Genomic DNA, 16708 nt, shown 5'->3' on the forward strand with positions numbered 1-16708 from the left:
ATCTCGGAGCCTCCCAATATGCGCTGAGGGTGACCACCGAGGTTTTAGGCGGTAAAATCCTTCATAGCCCGATGTCTTTTTCAGGATATCGGGTATCTTAAAATTCCCCACGTTAACAAAAAATAAGTTCGTTAGTTCTCCTCGCGTTGCTCCCTCATTACAAAGGATTGTGACCGTCCTCACCAGTCCTCTTAATGAAATTCTTTCAGCTCAGACGGTACTCCATCGTGTGAGATAAGCATAATAAATACCTACCTGCTACCAGAGTCAAAAGCTTCCGTCACACCGTCCAATGTAGCGTGACCTCTTTTCTTCGGTCTTCCCTGCGAGCCTACCTACCTAACCTTTTCTATGCTGGTCGCATCTTTCTACAATGACCTAAGGTCTCAGTGTTTTCCACACACATGGGCTTGCTTATAGTTTTTACGCAGTCTTTTTATTAATCCTGTCGACTGCAAGACAGGGAAAAATTAATCAAAATGATAAGAATGTATATACCTACTGCGCTTATTTCAGGCATATTATGTAGTTATAAGACTAATTAGCCTATAGGTAACTATGTATCATCACGAAAAGTGCGTGTTCAATGTGACTTTTACAAAGATCTGTCTGAAGCGATGCCATTGGTCAGATTAATGGTTAGACTAGTCTGGCCAACGGACATCAAAATTCTCAGCAGTGCGCGCGACAGACATTCGAAGACCTCTCTGGCGCAGTGGTAAGCACTGTGGTCTTATTAGTGGGAGGTTCCGGGAATTTTAAAATTTCTGGTCTGGTCTGGTTTGCCCGATTGCCATCTCGACCTGTCGCGTAGGTACTAGACTGTACTTACGTGCTAAGACTTACTTAGATCTCACCCTTATGTCTGCAGCTTGAGATGAGGTAACGAATAAAACTTCAGTCGTTATAATTATGGAGTAGTTTTATTGTTAAAGTGTCGAGCCCGCATGGTACAGCTCTACGCCGGGGCCGCTACACTATCGACTACACAGATAACTACAAACCGCCTCAACGCACGCCAACGCCGCAGTCTATCGCGATTCGCGGGACAAGATAAATCACATGAACTTAAATACTTATACTTCGAGCATGTTTATAACGTATTTACAACGAATAAATTAGAATGGCCATCCATAGTATTGATTTTACAGTTTTAATACGCCACTCGAAACAACGCCATGTTGAAAAAGCCTTTGTTCTCATAAGGACAGATTCTAAAAGCGAAGGGAAATTATTATTATCTAGCATGCTCCCCGTATACAAAAGTATTTTGGTTCTCAAGATTTAGGTAGGTACATATCTTTGAGCTCGTGAAATTTTGGAACTAAGTACCTACACATTTTTATGGAAATCTGGCAAACCAGACCAGATATTTGTCTCTAGAACGTGTCTAAAAAATTTAATTATTTGTTCGATTGGTTAATACTCAAATAAGAACCAAATTACGTTTGTATGAAGCGCACTACAATAAACTCCTCTATTCGGGTTGCATGCCAACACCTAGGTTATCACAATCCTTGTCGTTCAAATATAGGCTTTAATTCATGTTCTATAAATTAATTTTTAACTGTCAAGAAAATAGTCATCTTCATTTTAGTGATGAGGTATACAAATTAAACAATATGGACGACCATTCTAAGACGAATTAAAAACAAAAAAAAATGTCCCGCAACAAACTGTGGCGTTGCAAACATCGAAATCCAGAATAACGATAAACAAGAGTAATCTAGACAAATATTATACAAACAGCTATTCTAGATTACTATACAATTACATCATGTCAAACTTTTACATTTGCAATACCATTGAAAATCCTAAAACACCTTACTACTTGACCGAAAGTATAGGACATTTGGTTACGTACGTCATTAATCGTTACATTTAGGGAAAATAGTTATTTTTGTCTGTTTTTACAATACAAACGCATATTCGATATTACCCACATCTCTGGAACTAAACCAACAAATCTAAAAGTAGTAAATCTATCCTTTTTACAATACTCGCTATAGAAAAGGACAATACTATTTTCGATCTGCCAATTTAGTTTAGAGTTATGTGAAGTCAAAAAAGCAATTTGATCTCGAGTAGATTTATTTTTTATTTAGGTACATATATCCAACAAAAAAAATGACAAAAAGCAATATTAAGTTTCTTCGTGCTCGTAAGCGCTTGACGAATGCACGTCAATGTATGTACAATTATCTAGATCCCAATATTTTGGTCGAGTAGTAAGCAGTCTACTGACAGATTGCATATTATCCGTGTGGCCGCGATGACGCTAGAAAATTATTACATTATAGTTTTGGCAGTTCGCAACAATGGTAAAATGCAACTAACTCCGCACAGACAGAAACGCGTATCAAATATATTTACAATCGCCCGTTTCTGTTCACGGTCACAGTTTACGAAAACCCAAACTCCAAAAGTACATCGTGACAAAACAACTAAAACTATACATAGTAAGAGACTTTTTGCTCGACGACATTTTCATACGCAGTCTTCGTGACCATTCTTGAAACTTATATTCGTTTGTACAAAGAATCGACTCTAAAATGTAGAGCGTAAGTTTGTGTTTTCATTAATAAGACTACTTTTTAATAAGACTCGCGCCTGAGTCGAGAGTAAAATTCAATTCAGCTTAGACTCAATTACAATGAACAAACACATCATCTAATGCGACAATAATATTTTGACGACTGAAGTAAAAGTCTAGGTACGTAGGTATCTTTCGCGTCTTATTAATCTGGATGCATGTAAAAATAATACAGTAGGTACATATGTAGTTAATAATCCTTCTCCGAATCCTTTAAGTCTTCTAAGTAATGACTAACATCCTTACTCAGAGCAGCTTAATCGTTACTTAAGAGTGAGTTAAAAGAGACAGAGCTATATATCTCACATAAATCTGTCTCGTTTTAACTCAATCTTAAGTAACGATTAGCGACTCTGAGTGCGGCGGTTAGTCTTTGAGACTGAAAATTTCGGCTCAAATTAACTGTTACGTTTTAGACGTCCGACTCAAGGTTTAGCGGTTGAAAGACAGTATTTTTGATACCGAAGACTAAATGACTTTCGCCTAAAATTTAACTTTAGTTTTAGAGATCTGATTCTAGGTTCAAGCCTAGTCGTAAGACGTCAAAAATGAGTCGAGTCTATTTAATTTGCTTTAAAAGAATTGAGAATCTTTAATCACTAATACAATGCGGTAACTGCGTGTGAAAATATCGCCACGTACAAAGGCTCTATGTCGATACAGGAGCATTATCGTATAGCATACGTCCCTACTAATTAGTCTTATAGTGAACATGTTTTGGGCGTTATGAGAATCAATACAGCCATTGGATTTTATTACCTAAGTTAATAGTAACTTAAACACGACTATCAGTGCACAAAATACCTACTATTTACATTACGACTGGTACATAAAAGTAAATTGTCTTAAGTATTACGTGTCTTAGTTACCTTTTTTCACTTTTTTTTTCATTTTGTTTCTAAGTAAACAAAGAACACAAAAAATGGGACAGTGTTTAAATGAAAAATTGTAAAGTCTTATCACATTTTTTTCTAATATTTACAAAATAAAACTTCAAGGGCACTCGCAATTTTCAGAAAATCGGATCCGATAGTGACCAATATAAGAATTAGTTAATATCGTCTCCGATAATCTGAAAGTTTTGTTCCAGACTTTAACCCTAGGTGCCTCCGAAAGTATTCGAGCGTGCTATTACACCTACAATCCCTATACTGAGCTTAAATTTAAAAGGAAATCAAATTCAAAAAGGTTAGGGCTAGTTAAGACGCGACGCAAACCGCGCGGACAGTCATCTACCGCCGGGAAATAAATGGACGCGCGGCATCCGCGAGCTGACTATTTCTTGCACTAAGGATGCAATTGCTTTTCCGCGCGTTCGAGACGTGAAATAAGGTATATAATATTATAAGCGTTCACGTCTATCTCCTGCATATCCGCTGTTCGAACAGTGTATTACAGTAGTTGAAATGATGCGGTTCGCATCCGCGCGTTTTCTGCATGTCAGAAATGGCCCTTAGAAATGACGCCTTACAAACTAAAGATCACTTGTGTGCTAAATGAATAATCGTGTAAGTAAAACTTAAAATATACGAGATCTCTGAAAGTCTGGAAACGCAATACGTACAATTACATAAAGTAAGAAGCGTGTACAGTCGCGGAGCAGTATATGCGTCGTTGAAGCCAACGATCGACACTACGTAATTATGTACAACGGACATTGTCCTTTTATATTTCTTTATTTTTCCACGTATATTATAAATCGTCTAGACTGCAAAGCTTTGTATAATAATAATTAAAAGTTAGTTCTAAAGTCAAGTGTTCGTTTAGAACTTTTTCAGTACAAGTTTTCACATCTTGACAACGTTGAAAGATTTCGGGTGATGTTAAGGAATTACACACATTGTCACAAGTAGGAGAAGGGGGTGCGATTGAGTCGAATAATTAACGTCTAACGGATCACAGTGACAGTTTTCTGAGTTATAAGGCAAGGTGGGTCCTATGCTAGTCCACACGCATTTCATACACAACGCGCATTGATTTGGATACAAAATAATTGAAAAAAAAAATAGGTAAGCTTTAGCTAGATTTATACGATTTTCACCGTCCAACAAAAACGACAGCGTTTCGACTAGACTGCTGCCAAACTGAACCAGCTTTGGATTATAGCGTGCGGCGAAAATTGACCTGTGTAAATCCAGCTTTACTAATATTTCGATTGTTGGTAGAAACGCTTGGATACAGTACTCTGTACTGCAATGCTCTAGCAGACATTTTTAAAGGTTTTTAAAGCGAATCTTCAGGGCAATCAGGATAGCTTCTTGCAAAAAAAAAATTGTAAAAAGCTGTCCTATTTTTACATGACCACTTTCCAAAAAGCACTACAAATGTATAATTGGGTATTTTCCTACTTTTGAATTTGATAAATATTATTACTTACTTTATTATAAAATAGGATAAAAATAATATTGAAATCCTACAAAGATTTACAAAGTTACAGACATTTTAATTTTGGAGTGGGAGGGTCTTCTATCGCTTTCTCGCAAAACGAAAATTTGTATGAAACCGCACGAAGCTACTATGGCATTAGTAAGGTGTGACGTCAAAATGCTATATCGCTATCTCTGTCTAATCAGAAATATTTCAATGCTTATAACTTTTTGTTATTTCATCGATTTAATTAGTTTTTCAGTTTACGTCATTATTTTTTCCTAGTTTATAATAAAGTAATAAAAAAATTGGAGTCAAATACCCAATTTCAATGCGTATCCTGTACGAAATGCCCACAGACTAGAGTCCTTTTGTACCATCAAACGTATTCGATTGTACCATTACACGGTCAGTTCGAAGTCATCCATATTCAAACTGTATAAAGTTCATTTTCCCTTGTCACGGTACATCGAACTCGCCATTCTAATCGTGCGGATATTACAACGGCTTAAATATACCAAATAATACTAAAGTCTAACTAAATCTACGCCATTATTTATTTACACTTTTTATTTTTTTATTATTTTATATAGCTTTGAACTAGTTTTAAGGCTACGTCTCTTGACACGCACACAAAGTTTCACATATACTATTACATGTTAGCAGCGTGATACATATTCCTACGTAAACGAATGGAAACATCAATTTCTTAAACAAAAGATTACATCTCGAACTATATGTATAATTTTTCGATAGTCTCGTTATGTCACGCACACTAACATCATAGAATATAGAGGGGATAGAAGGTCCGCTCAATGCAACGCGCGATAGTAGGCGCACTCACACATAGACGTGTGGCTGACTTCACATTACGAGCTGCTGACATGCCAGTAGACAGCTACTGTCACTGTGTACTCTCATGAAAGTAGCTTGACTCGCTTTGCCTGGTCACACGATGGTAACGGCCATGACAGGTAAGTAGCAACTGCCCTAGACTACAGTGAAGTGTGTGTACAAAATACAAATAATGGACGTTCCAGCGTCTCGCGCAATGTAAAATATACGACAGATCACAAGATATTTATTATAATAAACAAGTATTGCTCTGAAATACTTTGAGCTGATTTTTACAAAAATAGAGGAAAAAGAAGTATTTAGATCAGGATATGAATGCAAAGAAAAGATTTATGGGACAATCAATGCATACAATATGCGTGCAGCGTGGTTCGGACTCATACCTTAAGCCAGCTCGCATGCTAGCTCGGACTGTGTAACCAGGCCTTTAGATTGACTTTGGCATCACACGCGTGTATATACGCGTCTACATGTGAGCGCGCCTATTATCGCGCCTTTTGCTACCAAGTTGACCTTCTGTTCCCTCTCTATTCTCTGCTTACACACCGGTATATGTATATCATCTAGTATACACTATAAATGCTTGAATTTAATATGTATCAGTTAAATTTAACCTCACTATACATAATTTACACTACGACGCGTATAGTAGGTACATTTATTTGCTCACTATTTCCTTGTGTAATGGGTATATTAGTAATATAAATTCTAATCTATCCTAACTACGTAAAAATGTTCAGTCGATGTTACATACAATGGTGTTTAGAGTAAGCTTAGATATATTACAGGATAAAGCCGCGCACAGACGACGAAGCGTCGAGATTCTCGAGTTGGCAGAACACAACTGTCGTCTACGTGTTAAGTACGATACCGACGTCTGTACGCGGCCTTATTACGGAACACAAAAATTGTAATTGAATTAATTCTAATATTTTAACTAAGTCCGTGTAAGATCCATGTCATTTTTTATTACATTCCATTTCTTGGCGAAGTCTTTACAGATCACTGTAAGGCCCTGTAACCACCAAAGTGGAGATATACTTACATACCAATTAGATTAAAATTAAAAAGAGCAACCGCCGAGTTTCTTGCCGGTTCTTCTCGGTAGGAACGGCATTCCGAACCAGTGGTAAATTAAAACTACCTGACTTTTCATAAGCACTTGTAAAAAAAGTTACTATAAGTATACTTGAATAAAACATATTCTATTATATTCTATTACATAATTATTATTGATAGATGACGTGATATCCTTTATGGGCAGATTACACCTACCGAGTACTGTGGCGAGTCAGTGTCCTCGGCCGAGTACTCGGTTGGTATAAACACTTATCGAGTGCAATTTCGCCGCAATTTCTCAGCCACATCACTGTCTCGGCCGGGTGACATTTTACTGTCTCGCTTCACTACTCGGTAGGTGTAATCTGCCCATTATACGTCTTTTATCTATAATCTGATTGGTCTGAAACCCATTTTCACTTACTTTGATGGGTACTGGGCCTTTGATGATGATCACAAATGACACCAATTAATTAATACGCACTTCTCTTGTCATAAATACCAATGAAGTGATCGAAGCTAATTAAAACATCCTGTTACCTAAAGTCAATAATAATAATTTCTCGATACACAACAAACATTAATTAATAAATCTTCAATGAATCAATTCGGAACTAAATTAGTGCGATTACGAATAATTAATTAATTACCTATATTGCAACGTTTATTGCTTGCAACGTCCATACAATCAGGCACACACAGACAACTACTCACACACGCGTATATTATATAGAATCGCAAATGTATGAATTTAACTATTCCTAAGAAGCGATATTACATTCATAAGATATTTCCACTCATTTGTGCAGTACGACCTAACCGTTCAATGTACACGAGTATAGTCCTTAAAAAAGTGACTTCTCATGCGCCATTTTAACTCTATGGGTCAACTGTCTAATGCCCGGTTTCTGAGTACTTTTATCGACGGTTTATCTATTCAATGTCCGATATTACGAGGCAGTGCGTTTCTGTACAACGCAATGCAAGATAAACTCTGTTCAAACTTAACTGGCCAATGTGCGCCGTTTATCTATTCCATAAAGTTAACTAAACGTTTCATCAGTCAATAGGTAGTTCATGTTTTGCGAATTTTTAGAAAAGTATTTTAATAGTAAGTTCTTCGTTATCTTGCAAAAACAGTGTTTAGCTGGCACTTATTTGGCATAGAAAAAAATACTATAATTAATAAAACTAGTGTTGGTGGCGAAATAAAATAATAATATGCATTTCAAACTCGTTTCCTGTAACAGACCCATCTAGTGACAGAATATTGAACTGGTTATCGGTTTCATAGTTTTTGTTGTATTCAGAAACGCATGGACAGTTAAACGACGTTTAACTTTATCTAATTAACAGCCAATGAGAACATAACTGACGAGTTCAGAAACCGGGCATAATTCATACTAATCACACTAATAATATTATAAATGCGAAAGTGTGTCTGTCTGTTTGTCTGTCTATCTGTCTGTCTGTCTGTCTGCTAGCCTTTCATTTTGACGAAATTCGGTACAGCGATAGCTTGCATCCAGGGGAAGCACATAGGCAACCTTTTATCCCGGAAAATTAAAGAGTTCCCACGGGATTCATAAAAACCTAATTCGACGCAGTCGCGGGCATCATCTAGTTTAACTATAATATTTCAGCGTTTATGAAGACAGTCGTAGTCGGGTTTTAGTTTTCAACTGTATACATTTCGCGCAAGAATTTTGCGCAGGTAAATTGGCGTAACTTAAAAGTGATTAAAACTTTTAAACTTACTAGTACAGTACGCGGCCGAAAGTAATGTACATCGACCGTTAGAAAGAGACAGATATATTTGTAGAGCATTGTCCCTGTCGTTGAGACCGACAATACGTCATATAGGTATGTGTGACAGAGAAAACGCACTACAAAGCCGAAATGTCATTCTAAAGGCCGATGTACATCACTTCCGGTCGCGCACTGACGCATGTGCAACACGCAGCACCACGCACAAATGAGTGAAACATTCTTAATAAATTATTATGTCAAGGTATATTATTGATACCTAACAGTCAACTATCAAACTTACTTCCACCAAATTCGTTAGATCTGCGATTCTTTTCGTTGTATGTTTCTACTGCGTTTTATAATGCAAGTTTATTCAGGCATCAAAATATACAATAGCATAACATGCAGATAATTGAATTTATATGTCGCATCTGCAGAGATTAAGCATAGCATAGTGATTAAGACGTCGGCCGCGTATTCCTTAGGCCCGGGGTTCGATTCCGGGCACGCACTTCTAACTTTTCGATGTTATTTGCGTTTGAAATAATTAAATATCATTTGCTATACGGATGGACTTATAGCTTTCATTTTATCTATTTGTTCAAATATTCCGTTTCCATAGTCGCAATTTCCAATTTCATAGTTTCTAATTTCAGTGCATACATTTTGAGAACGCATTTGCCATATTTGCTCTATTTGTCAACTGTCATGTCAAAAGTACAATTTTAGTCCTTAATGTAGAGGTAAACCGTAGTCTATCGTCCGGAAAGAAGCCAGCCCTCAAGTTGGGATGCGCACCTTCGTGTTTCTGGTGCGCCTCAGACGGTTTGTAGGGACTACATTGTTCCCTTGAGGTGGGTCCTCAGCAGGCGCCGCTGACTGGGTTACGCGAACGTGGGGTCTTAATAACATAACCTCCGTGCCTCCCCGGGCGCGGTGGAATCCATAAGTATTCCCGCACGAAGAAAAGGGGATAAACCGTACTTTTGTCATGATAGTTGACACAATAAGGAAACATGGCGAGTGCGTTCTTAAAATTTACGCACGCGGCGAATTCGCTGGTATCAACTAGTAAAGTATATATTTTAATTGTCCTATAAAACGCGGTAGTTATAGACCGCCACTTTTTTTAACATCATTTGCTAAAGCTTTTCCTCTATACTTTATGTACAAAATCACTACCGTAACCTAATTAAACTAATCTAAAATAACATTCGGATAAATGTTTGGTAGCGACTTTAAAGATCCTATAGTCTCATGTAGCCTTCGCACACGACGACTATTATGAATTATAATCTTTACTGTTGGGTACTTGTACAAAGTTACTTTTCCTAATGAAAGATATTTTTTTGCCATACCAAATTTTTAACTTTCTTAAATAAGATACTTATCTCTGACTTTCCGTTTTGGTAATTGCCCAAAATAAGGCTTAAATGCACACATAGACAGACAGTTACAGAATTCCCTAAATCATATTAATCTTTCATACAATATCATTCATTGGAGCAAGATCTTACCCACATTTTTTATTTTTATTTAATGATATTTAATATACTGGCAGTAAAATAATATAATATGAGCAATATGACATAACTAATAATATTTTAGTTCATTTACTTTTGGTTTCTATATAATTAATTAATTAATTTAATTCATTTACATTTACCATTTCAAAGCAGAAACCAATAGAAACTTCGACGCAGTGTTGCAATTGAGAAAAAATGTTGTCATCTCCCTCTCTCTAGTAAAAAAGAAGCATCGAGGGTATTTGTATGAGATACCTATTTCCCGGTCTCTCTTAAATTAAATAATGCTGAAAGCCCTTTTCTCACGTTAATTCTTTCTTAATTCTTCACTCTCAATGTTATTTCTTTTAGTTTCATAAACTAGTTAATACAGAGTGAATGAAATCTAAACGTGCTTATTATAAGGTCGCTTATCGCGTATCGGAGTAACCGACGCGTCACGTCATTTCCACTAGTGTTCTCGCTGCAATTAGCAACTGACGTAGATCTTTGTCATTATATCTCGTGTTTGCGCTAATAAATTCGAGCTGATGTAAGGTCGGTTATTGCGTATCAGCAAATACAGCGCGTTACGTTACTTCCACTGGTGTTCACTCCGCTACAGTGTTGATGTTTTCATCTCGTTCTTTCGTATGCAAATTAGGGTTGACAGCGTTACAGATAATGTGAAGGAAATTAAGTCTAATTGCGTTGGTGTCAAAGTCTGTTTTTGCGTATCGTTGCGCGTTACGTAACTTCCACTGAAGGTAACTCCGCCTGCAGTGTTGATACTCCCATCTCGTTCTTTCGTAAGCAACTTAGGGTAGACGGCATTTAAATAATGCGGAGGAAATGAGGTCTAATCAAGTTGGTGGAAAGTTCAGTTATCGCGTAAAGATGGTGCGGCACTAACACTGGTGTTCACTCCGTTGCAGTGTTGATATTCCCATCTCGTTCTTTCGTAAGCAAATTAGGGTAGACGGCGTTACAAGTAATGCGGAGAAAATGAAGCCTAATCGCGTTGGTGGTAAGGTCGATTATCGCGTATCGGCGTAGACGGCGCGTCGCTTGTCGAAGCCGCGCTTGGTCTCGCGTCATTCCCACTGGTGCGGCGAGGGCGGCAGTTCGGAGGGGTGAGCGACGGTGGAACTGCAATACACGCGTGGTTAGAACAAAGTACTGCTTGCGAATCCCACACCCACGAAAGTTACGTGCTGGATTTGTGACTAACTAATTTGTAACAAATCTGTTTGGCGCATACACTCATGTTTGGCGTTCTCTAATTTCAATAAAGAAATTATTAATTTTTAAAAATCTTAAAAATTATCTTATAATAATATAAATTACCTTTACTTTCGTAATAAAATTCACTTTTATCCCAATTTTTTCTTTTTTCTCTCTGATTAAGTTAGTTCGTCACCCAAAATCCAACACGTAACTGATATTTGACCATGCATGACTTGGAAAAAAATATAAAAGTATTAAATTCAAAACTTTCTTCTATGATAATAAAAGACTTGAACGGCAAAACTGCATCACAATTCAAACTACTGTTTCAACTACATACTTGATAAAAATGTAAACAACACAATATCACCACAACCGAGTTTCTGGCACTGTGCCTTAAGGTTCGTACGCACCTGAGCGGCGCGGCGCGGCGCTTCAGTCCGACTGCAGAACGCGTCACCTCAGGCCGCTCGACGGTGCCTACCGCACTACAACTTCAGTACGCGGCACCTCGCGTCACTTGCGCGTCACTTTTATACCCGTTCGCGTACGAGCGCGAAGCGCCGCGCCGCGCCGCTGGGTATGTCGCACTAGCGTCACTGCACTGCGCGTCGCTTCGCTGCGCTTCAAAATATTCTCTCCAGCCGTGCCGCGCGGCAACGCGCGGTGAAGCGCTGTGCAGCGCCGCTCTAGTGCGATATGCGCCATACAAAATGATAGAAATGATATTTTGAAGCTCTGTGCCGCGACGTGCAGCTCGCTGAAGCGCCGCGCCGCGCCGCTCAGGTGCGTACGAACCTTCAAGTGTAACTTTTGCGTCAACCAAACTTGTTCACTAAAGCTTTCGTTTATGTTCAATATTTATATGGCAATAATGTACAGCGCCTTGGTCGATTATTTTCCATTATATTAAAGACTTCAGAGAGCGCCCCCTGGTGGCGCGGACGGGACTCTCGACAAAATCGACCTCTATGGACGAAACAGCGCGCGCCCGCCGCGTTCCCGTTTTATATTCCATAGAGCACCATATATATCCTCTTCACAGCATCCCGTACGTGAGCTCTGGGTGATTGCTATACTAAGTTCCTAAGTTTTTTGACACTGAGCAACTTCAAGCCCTTTAGCGCGAAAGTTACGATTATCACATTGCTACAATCTCAATAAAAAAATATTGTTGTGATTCCTGGTAGCATTGCTGCAACCGTGCATTTTAATCAACAGTAAGAAAGTGTCAGCTAATCAGAGGTATAATACGTACAAAATGAGTTCTCACGCGCCATTTTAATTATATGTGTCAACTGTCATGTGAAAAATTAAAATCGTACTTTTGACATGACAGGTGACACAGTTAAAATGCCACGTGATAACTCATTTTGTACGGGCTATAATACCGATGTACAGCTGTCAAACTACGACGGTAGCCCTCCTGTCGCTGCTCGGTCGCAATCTGTGATCTTTTACGAAACTGTCACGTTAATATGCAATCACTGCTGCCAGCATGTCAGTTTTGAAACAGAAGTAAGCTCGCGACTGTTGCGCTGCTATCACTTTAATTACAAAAATGCTCTTAGGGGACCATTTCAGAAGGTTAGATTCAATTGAACGTAAACGCAAACTATCGTGAATGAGTTTAGACTACTCACAAACGTATGTACACTTGAGCCTCTGTTCTCAATGACTACGCATGCACTAATGCACTACTACATGGATACCATTAAAAAATACTAAAACTGTCTTCGACCTTTCGAAGAAAACAACATCCATAAGAAAAATCGGAAAGTTATGTATTATTTGGCTAACCGATGTGGCTAATTCTACTGTAGGTACGTCTCTAAATTGACAGGTCTAAATCTAATGCTATCCTTTTCCGGAGGGAGCATTGTGAAAGTGACATCAATACATTTAGACCCGTTATTTTAATTTAGAGATTGTGTACTACAGAGTTAGTCACTGGCTAAACCAAAACAAAACTTGTTTTTATCATTTATAATAATTCAAAAGATAAGACATAAAATTGCAGAATTATAAAAAAAATTATAAATGAAGGCTATTATTATTTATCGAAGACAGCTTCAATATAAAAAGATATGATTCACAATAACTTTTGACCCAATTTAGATAAATAGTTATTATTGCATTCCAACTATTTAATTTTAATGAAGATTTTTTTTATTTGAGTTTCATTCAGTTTCCGATTTTATGATTTTATAGGATTTTTAAGTTAGCGTTAGCGATCGCTATATCTGATTTTATCCAAATAAAGTATTTTTAATCTAGTTTAAGGATATAAAAAAATTAAATACTTTATTTTTATTGTGGAAAATTCTGTTGTACACAATCTCTAAACTAAATTGATAGGTCTAAAAGTAGTGCTATCCTTTTCTGCAGGGCGCATTATGAAAAAGATAGCAATAGATTAAGACCTGTAATTTTAGTTCAGTTTAGAGATTGAGTACAACACAATCAGTCACAATAAAAGGTAATAAAAAAGCAAAATTAATCTAAATACAAGCAAAATATTTGATTGGAAATTTGACATGTATAGTATATTATAGAGAACGCCAACTATATTACGAATCGAGAAAAGTCGTAAAGTTGAAACATTGCATGCATTGCAACCGACCCGGTGCGTGAACGGAGCATACTCCGACGATCAACCCTTTTGAAATTACGGACGGCAGTCGTTCGCGAAGGCAACACACTTTCAATTTATTAATATGTATAAATTTTGAGAACTCACTGGCCATTTTTGTTCTGTGTCAATTGTCATGTCAAAAGTACGGTTTACCCTTAGATTAAGGACTAAAATCGTACTTTTGACATGACCGTAGACACAGAGCAAAAATGGCGAGTGAGTTCTCAAAATGTATGCACTATGTATTCGTTGTACAAGAGACAGCATTGCAAATGAAACTTTATTGAATTAATTGTTTCTTAATAAATAAATAAATCTTTTATTACTATGCTACGATAAAACGGGCGTTTACAGGAACAGTTTCACTCATAATTTACGCGCTAATTCACCTTTTTATATTTTGCTACGCGTTTTTTATATCAATTATGAATATTCGTAATTTTTGTATATTGGTATTCGTTATTTTCACGATACTTGAGCGTATGAGTACGGTCGTTCTTGTTAGGTACTCTGATTGACTTTTTTCGTTTGCCTTTCTTTTAACTTTCAATAAACTGGTGATACTGTCTGCTACATTATTTTTTAACTCCGACAGAACTAATCGTATTGACGAAAACATATTCTATGTTTGTCTTAGAAAACTAGATAGAACTTAGCTGGACACACTGGCGTGTATCTTGATTCTGACAAATAACATTATTTTAAAGCTAATCATAAGTGCAGTGCAGTAAGTAGTAACTGAATCAACTTTATGGGAGTAGAATTGTTCCTATAAACGCCGTTGGATGGGAACGAGTGCCTTGTCGAACGGCGTCCGTGTATGCATACTCGTAATGCCCTAGGGGCAACACAAAACACGTGCGGAGCGCTTACGGGCGGGGCGCTAGGCGGCGCACAGAAATATCACGGGCGAGAGCAGCAGATATTTTGCCGCTGTCTTGAAAGGGGAACAAACTTTTGCTTTCGGACTGGTTCTACGGCTGCCGCAAACACACAGAAAAAGGCAAAAAGTTATTCGGGGCTGTTCATTTTGGGTTCCAGGGATTGGCCTGGTGACTTAATTTTAATTTTTGATCCTAATATCTGATATATGATAATTTTTTTTTAAAGATCTCGTGAGTATTACTCCAAATCTTTTCTTAGTAAGATCTACGTTAAAGAGAGAACTTATCGCAAATTCTCAAGTTTCTAGGCCAAGTGGTGTAAACTGTGCGTTGACAAGTCAGTTAGTGAGCTTCTTTATTATCTATTTAATATAAAAATTGAGACACTAAATGCCATATTATTATTTTCTGGCTCTAGAAATTTCACATGTAAGCTCTTTCTACAAAGTAGACATTCACTAAGAAAAGATTTTTAGAAATTCCACCCGAGTGAAGCTGGGGCCGGTCAGCTAGCTTACTATAGAAGGAAGAGAAAGGGGGCCAATGAATTTCTACACTAAGCCCATTATCAGGAAGTTTTTTTAAACTCTGATAGAACTAATCGTGTTAACAAAAATATATCTAATTGTCTTAGAAAAACTAGATAGAACTTGGCTGGACACACTGGCGTGTGTCTTGATTTTGGAAAATTCTTATAAGTTAAAGCAACCATTGAAATGTGCCAACGCGATTGGTTGCGCAAAGTTAAAAGTGATTCATTTGAAGGGTATCCCAATAATATAAAGTAAGAATAAGCTAAGGTTTTCTATAAACGTATAGATCAGCTCCGAAAAAAAAATTGATAGAAAAGGGGATAACCGTTAAGTATAATATTAATAAAACTTTTAAAACTTTCGGTAGAGCTGATGAAGCTTGACAAGAATATGTACCTATTATAAAAAAATAAAAAAATACTTCCCTTAAAAAGAAATAGAGAGATATGGCAGATATAAGACTTCTTCTTCACTAGGGATGTGCGGAAATCCGTAGCGAGGGATGTGAGTGAAACCCACCATAGTTATATTTTCATATCATAGCTTATCTTAGAGAGTCTCTTAGAGTCAAATTGATTTACCCACACCCCCTCACTACGCATCCTTGATAGAAATGGAACCTTGAAACCAGTAAATTAAAGTCTTAAAGTTAAATAATAAATGAACAGCCCCTTACTACACACGATCTACTAGAAATATGTAAACCACCATTTCAAGAGGGTTGATGAACTGCGGTGGTGCGGAGAACTGTCGCTCGGAAGCGGAGAGAGAGATAAGTAGGTGTAAAGAAAAAAAATTAAACCCATGCACAAATCGGGCTTGCAAAATCCAGCCCGAATGCACGTTAGAAAATAACAGTCTCAGAACTGGTGGGAATTTTTGAGGAGATATTTATTGGTAAAAAGCAGAAAGTTTGTAAAATAGGACCTCTATTCTACTTGAGGTTCTTGTGTAACTTTTCAAGTTAAGATAACCCGTGCGTAAATCTGTCATTTAGTATGGGCAAAAAAAGGACAGAACCTTTTCCATCCCTTTTCCGTCCATATTAAATGACAGATTTACACATAGTTTAGGTTAACTTGCAGAGTTTCACAAGATCCTTTGACTATAGGTCCCTATCAAGCTAAGAATTATAGAGCGCACTTTGATTTTACTTAGAATTTAGACAGATTTATATTACAGACATAAATCTGTTTGAGTGGCTGTCATTTTAATTCTATTGTCATTTTAATTCATTTTAAATCTAAAGTCTAAGTCAAGTCAAACTACCCTCTCTAGATTTCAGCGAAAGTCAGCCATGT

The 16708-nt window shown here is 37.3% G+C and overlaps 1 protein-coding gene across 1 annotated transcript in view; it reads right to left on the minus strand.

The window, feature by feature from the left end:
- Nucleotides 1–904: 904 nt before the first annotated feature.
- nmo (serine/threonine-protein kinase nemo) overlaps nt 905–16708 on the minus strand; it is a 173321-nt gene continuing 157517 nt past the window's right edge. Inside the window, 2 exon segments of the mRNA XM_034984556.2 lie at nt 905–11246; nt 11249–11277. Of these exon segments, the coding sequence (XP_034840447.2) occupies nt 11050–11246; nt 11249–11277 (226 nt within the window). The 3' untranslated portion in view covers nt 905–11049.

This window comes from Maniola hyperantus, chromosome 3, assembly GCF_902806685.2.
Source record: "Maniola hyperantus chromosome 3, iAphHyp1.2, whole genome shotgun sequence".
Lineage (NCBI taxonomy): Eukaryota > Metazoa > Arthropoda > Insecta > Lepidoptera > Nymphalidae > Maniola > Maniola hyperantus.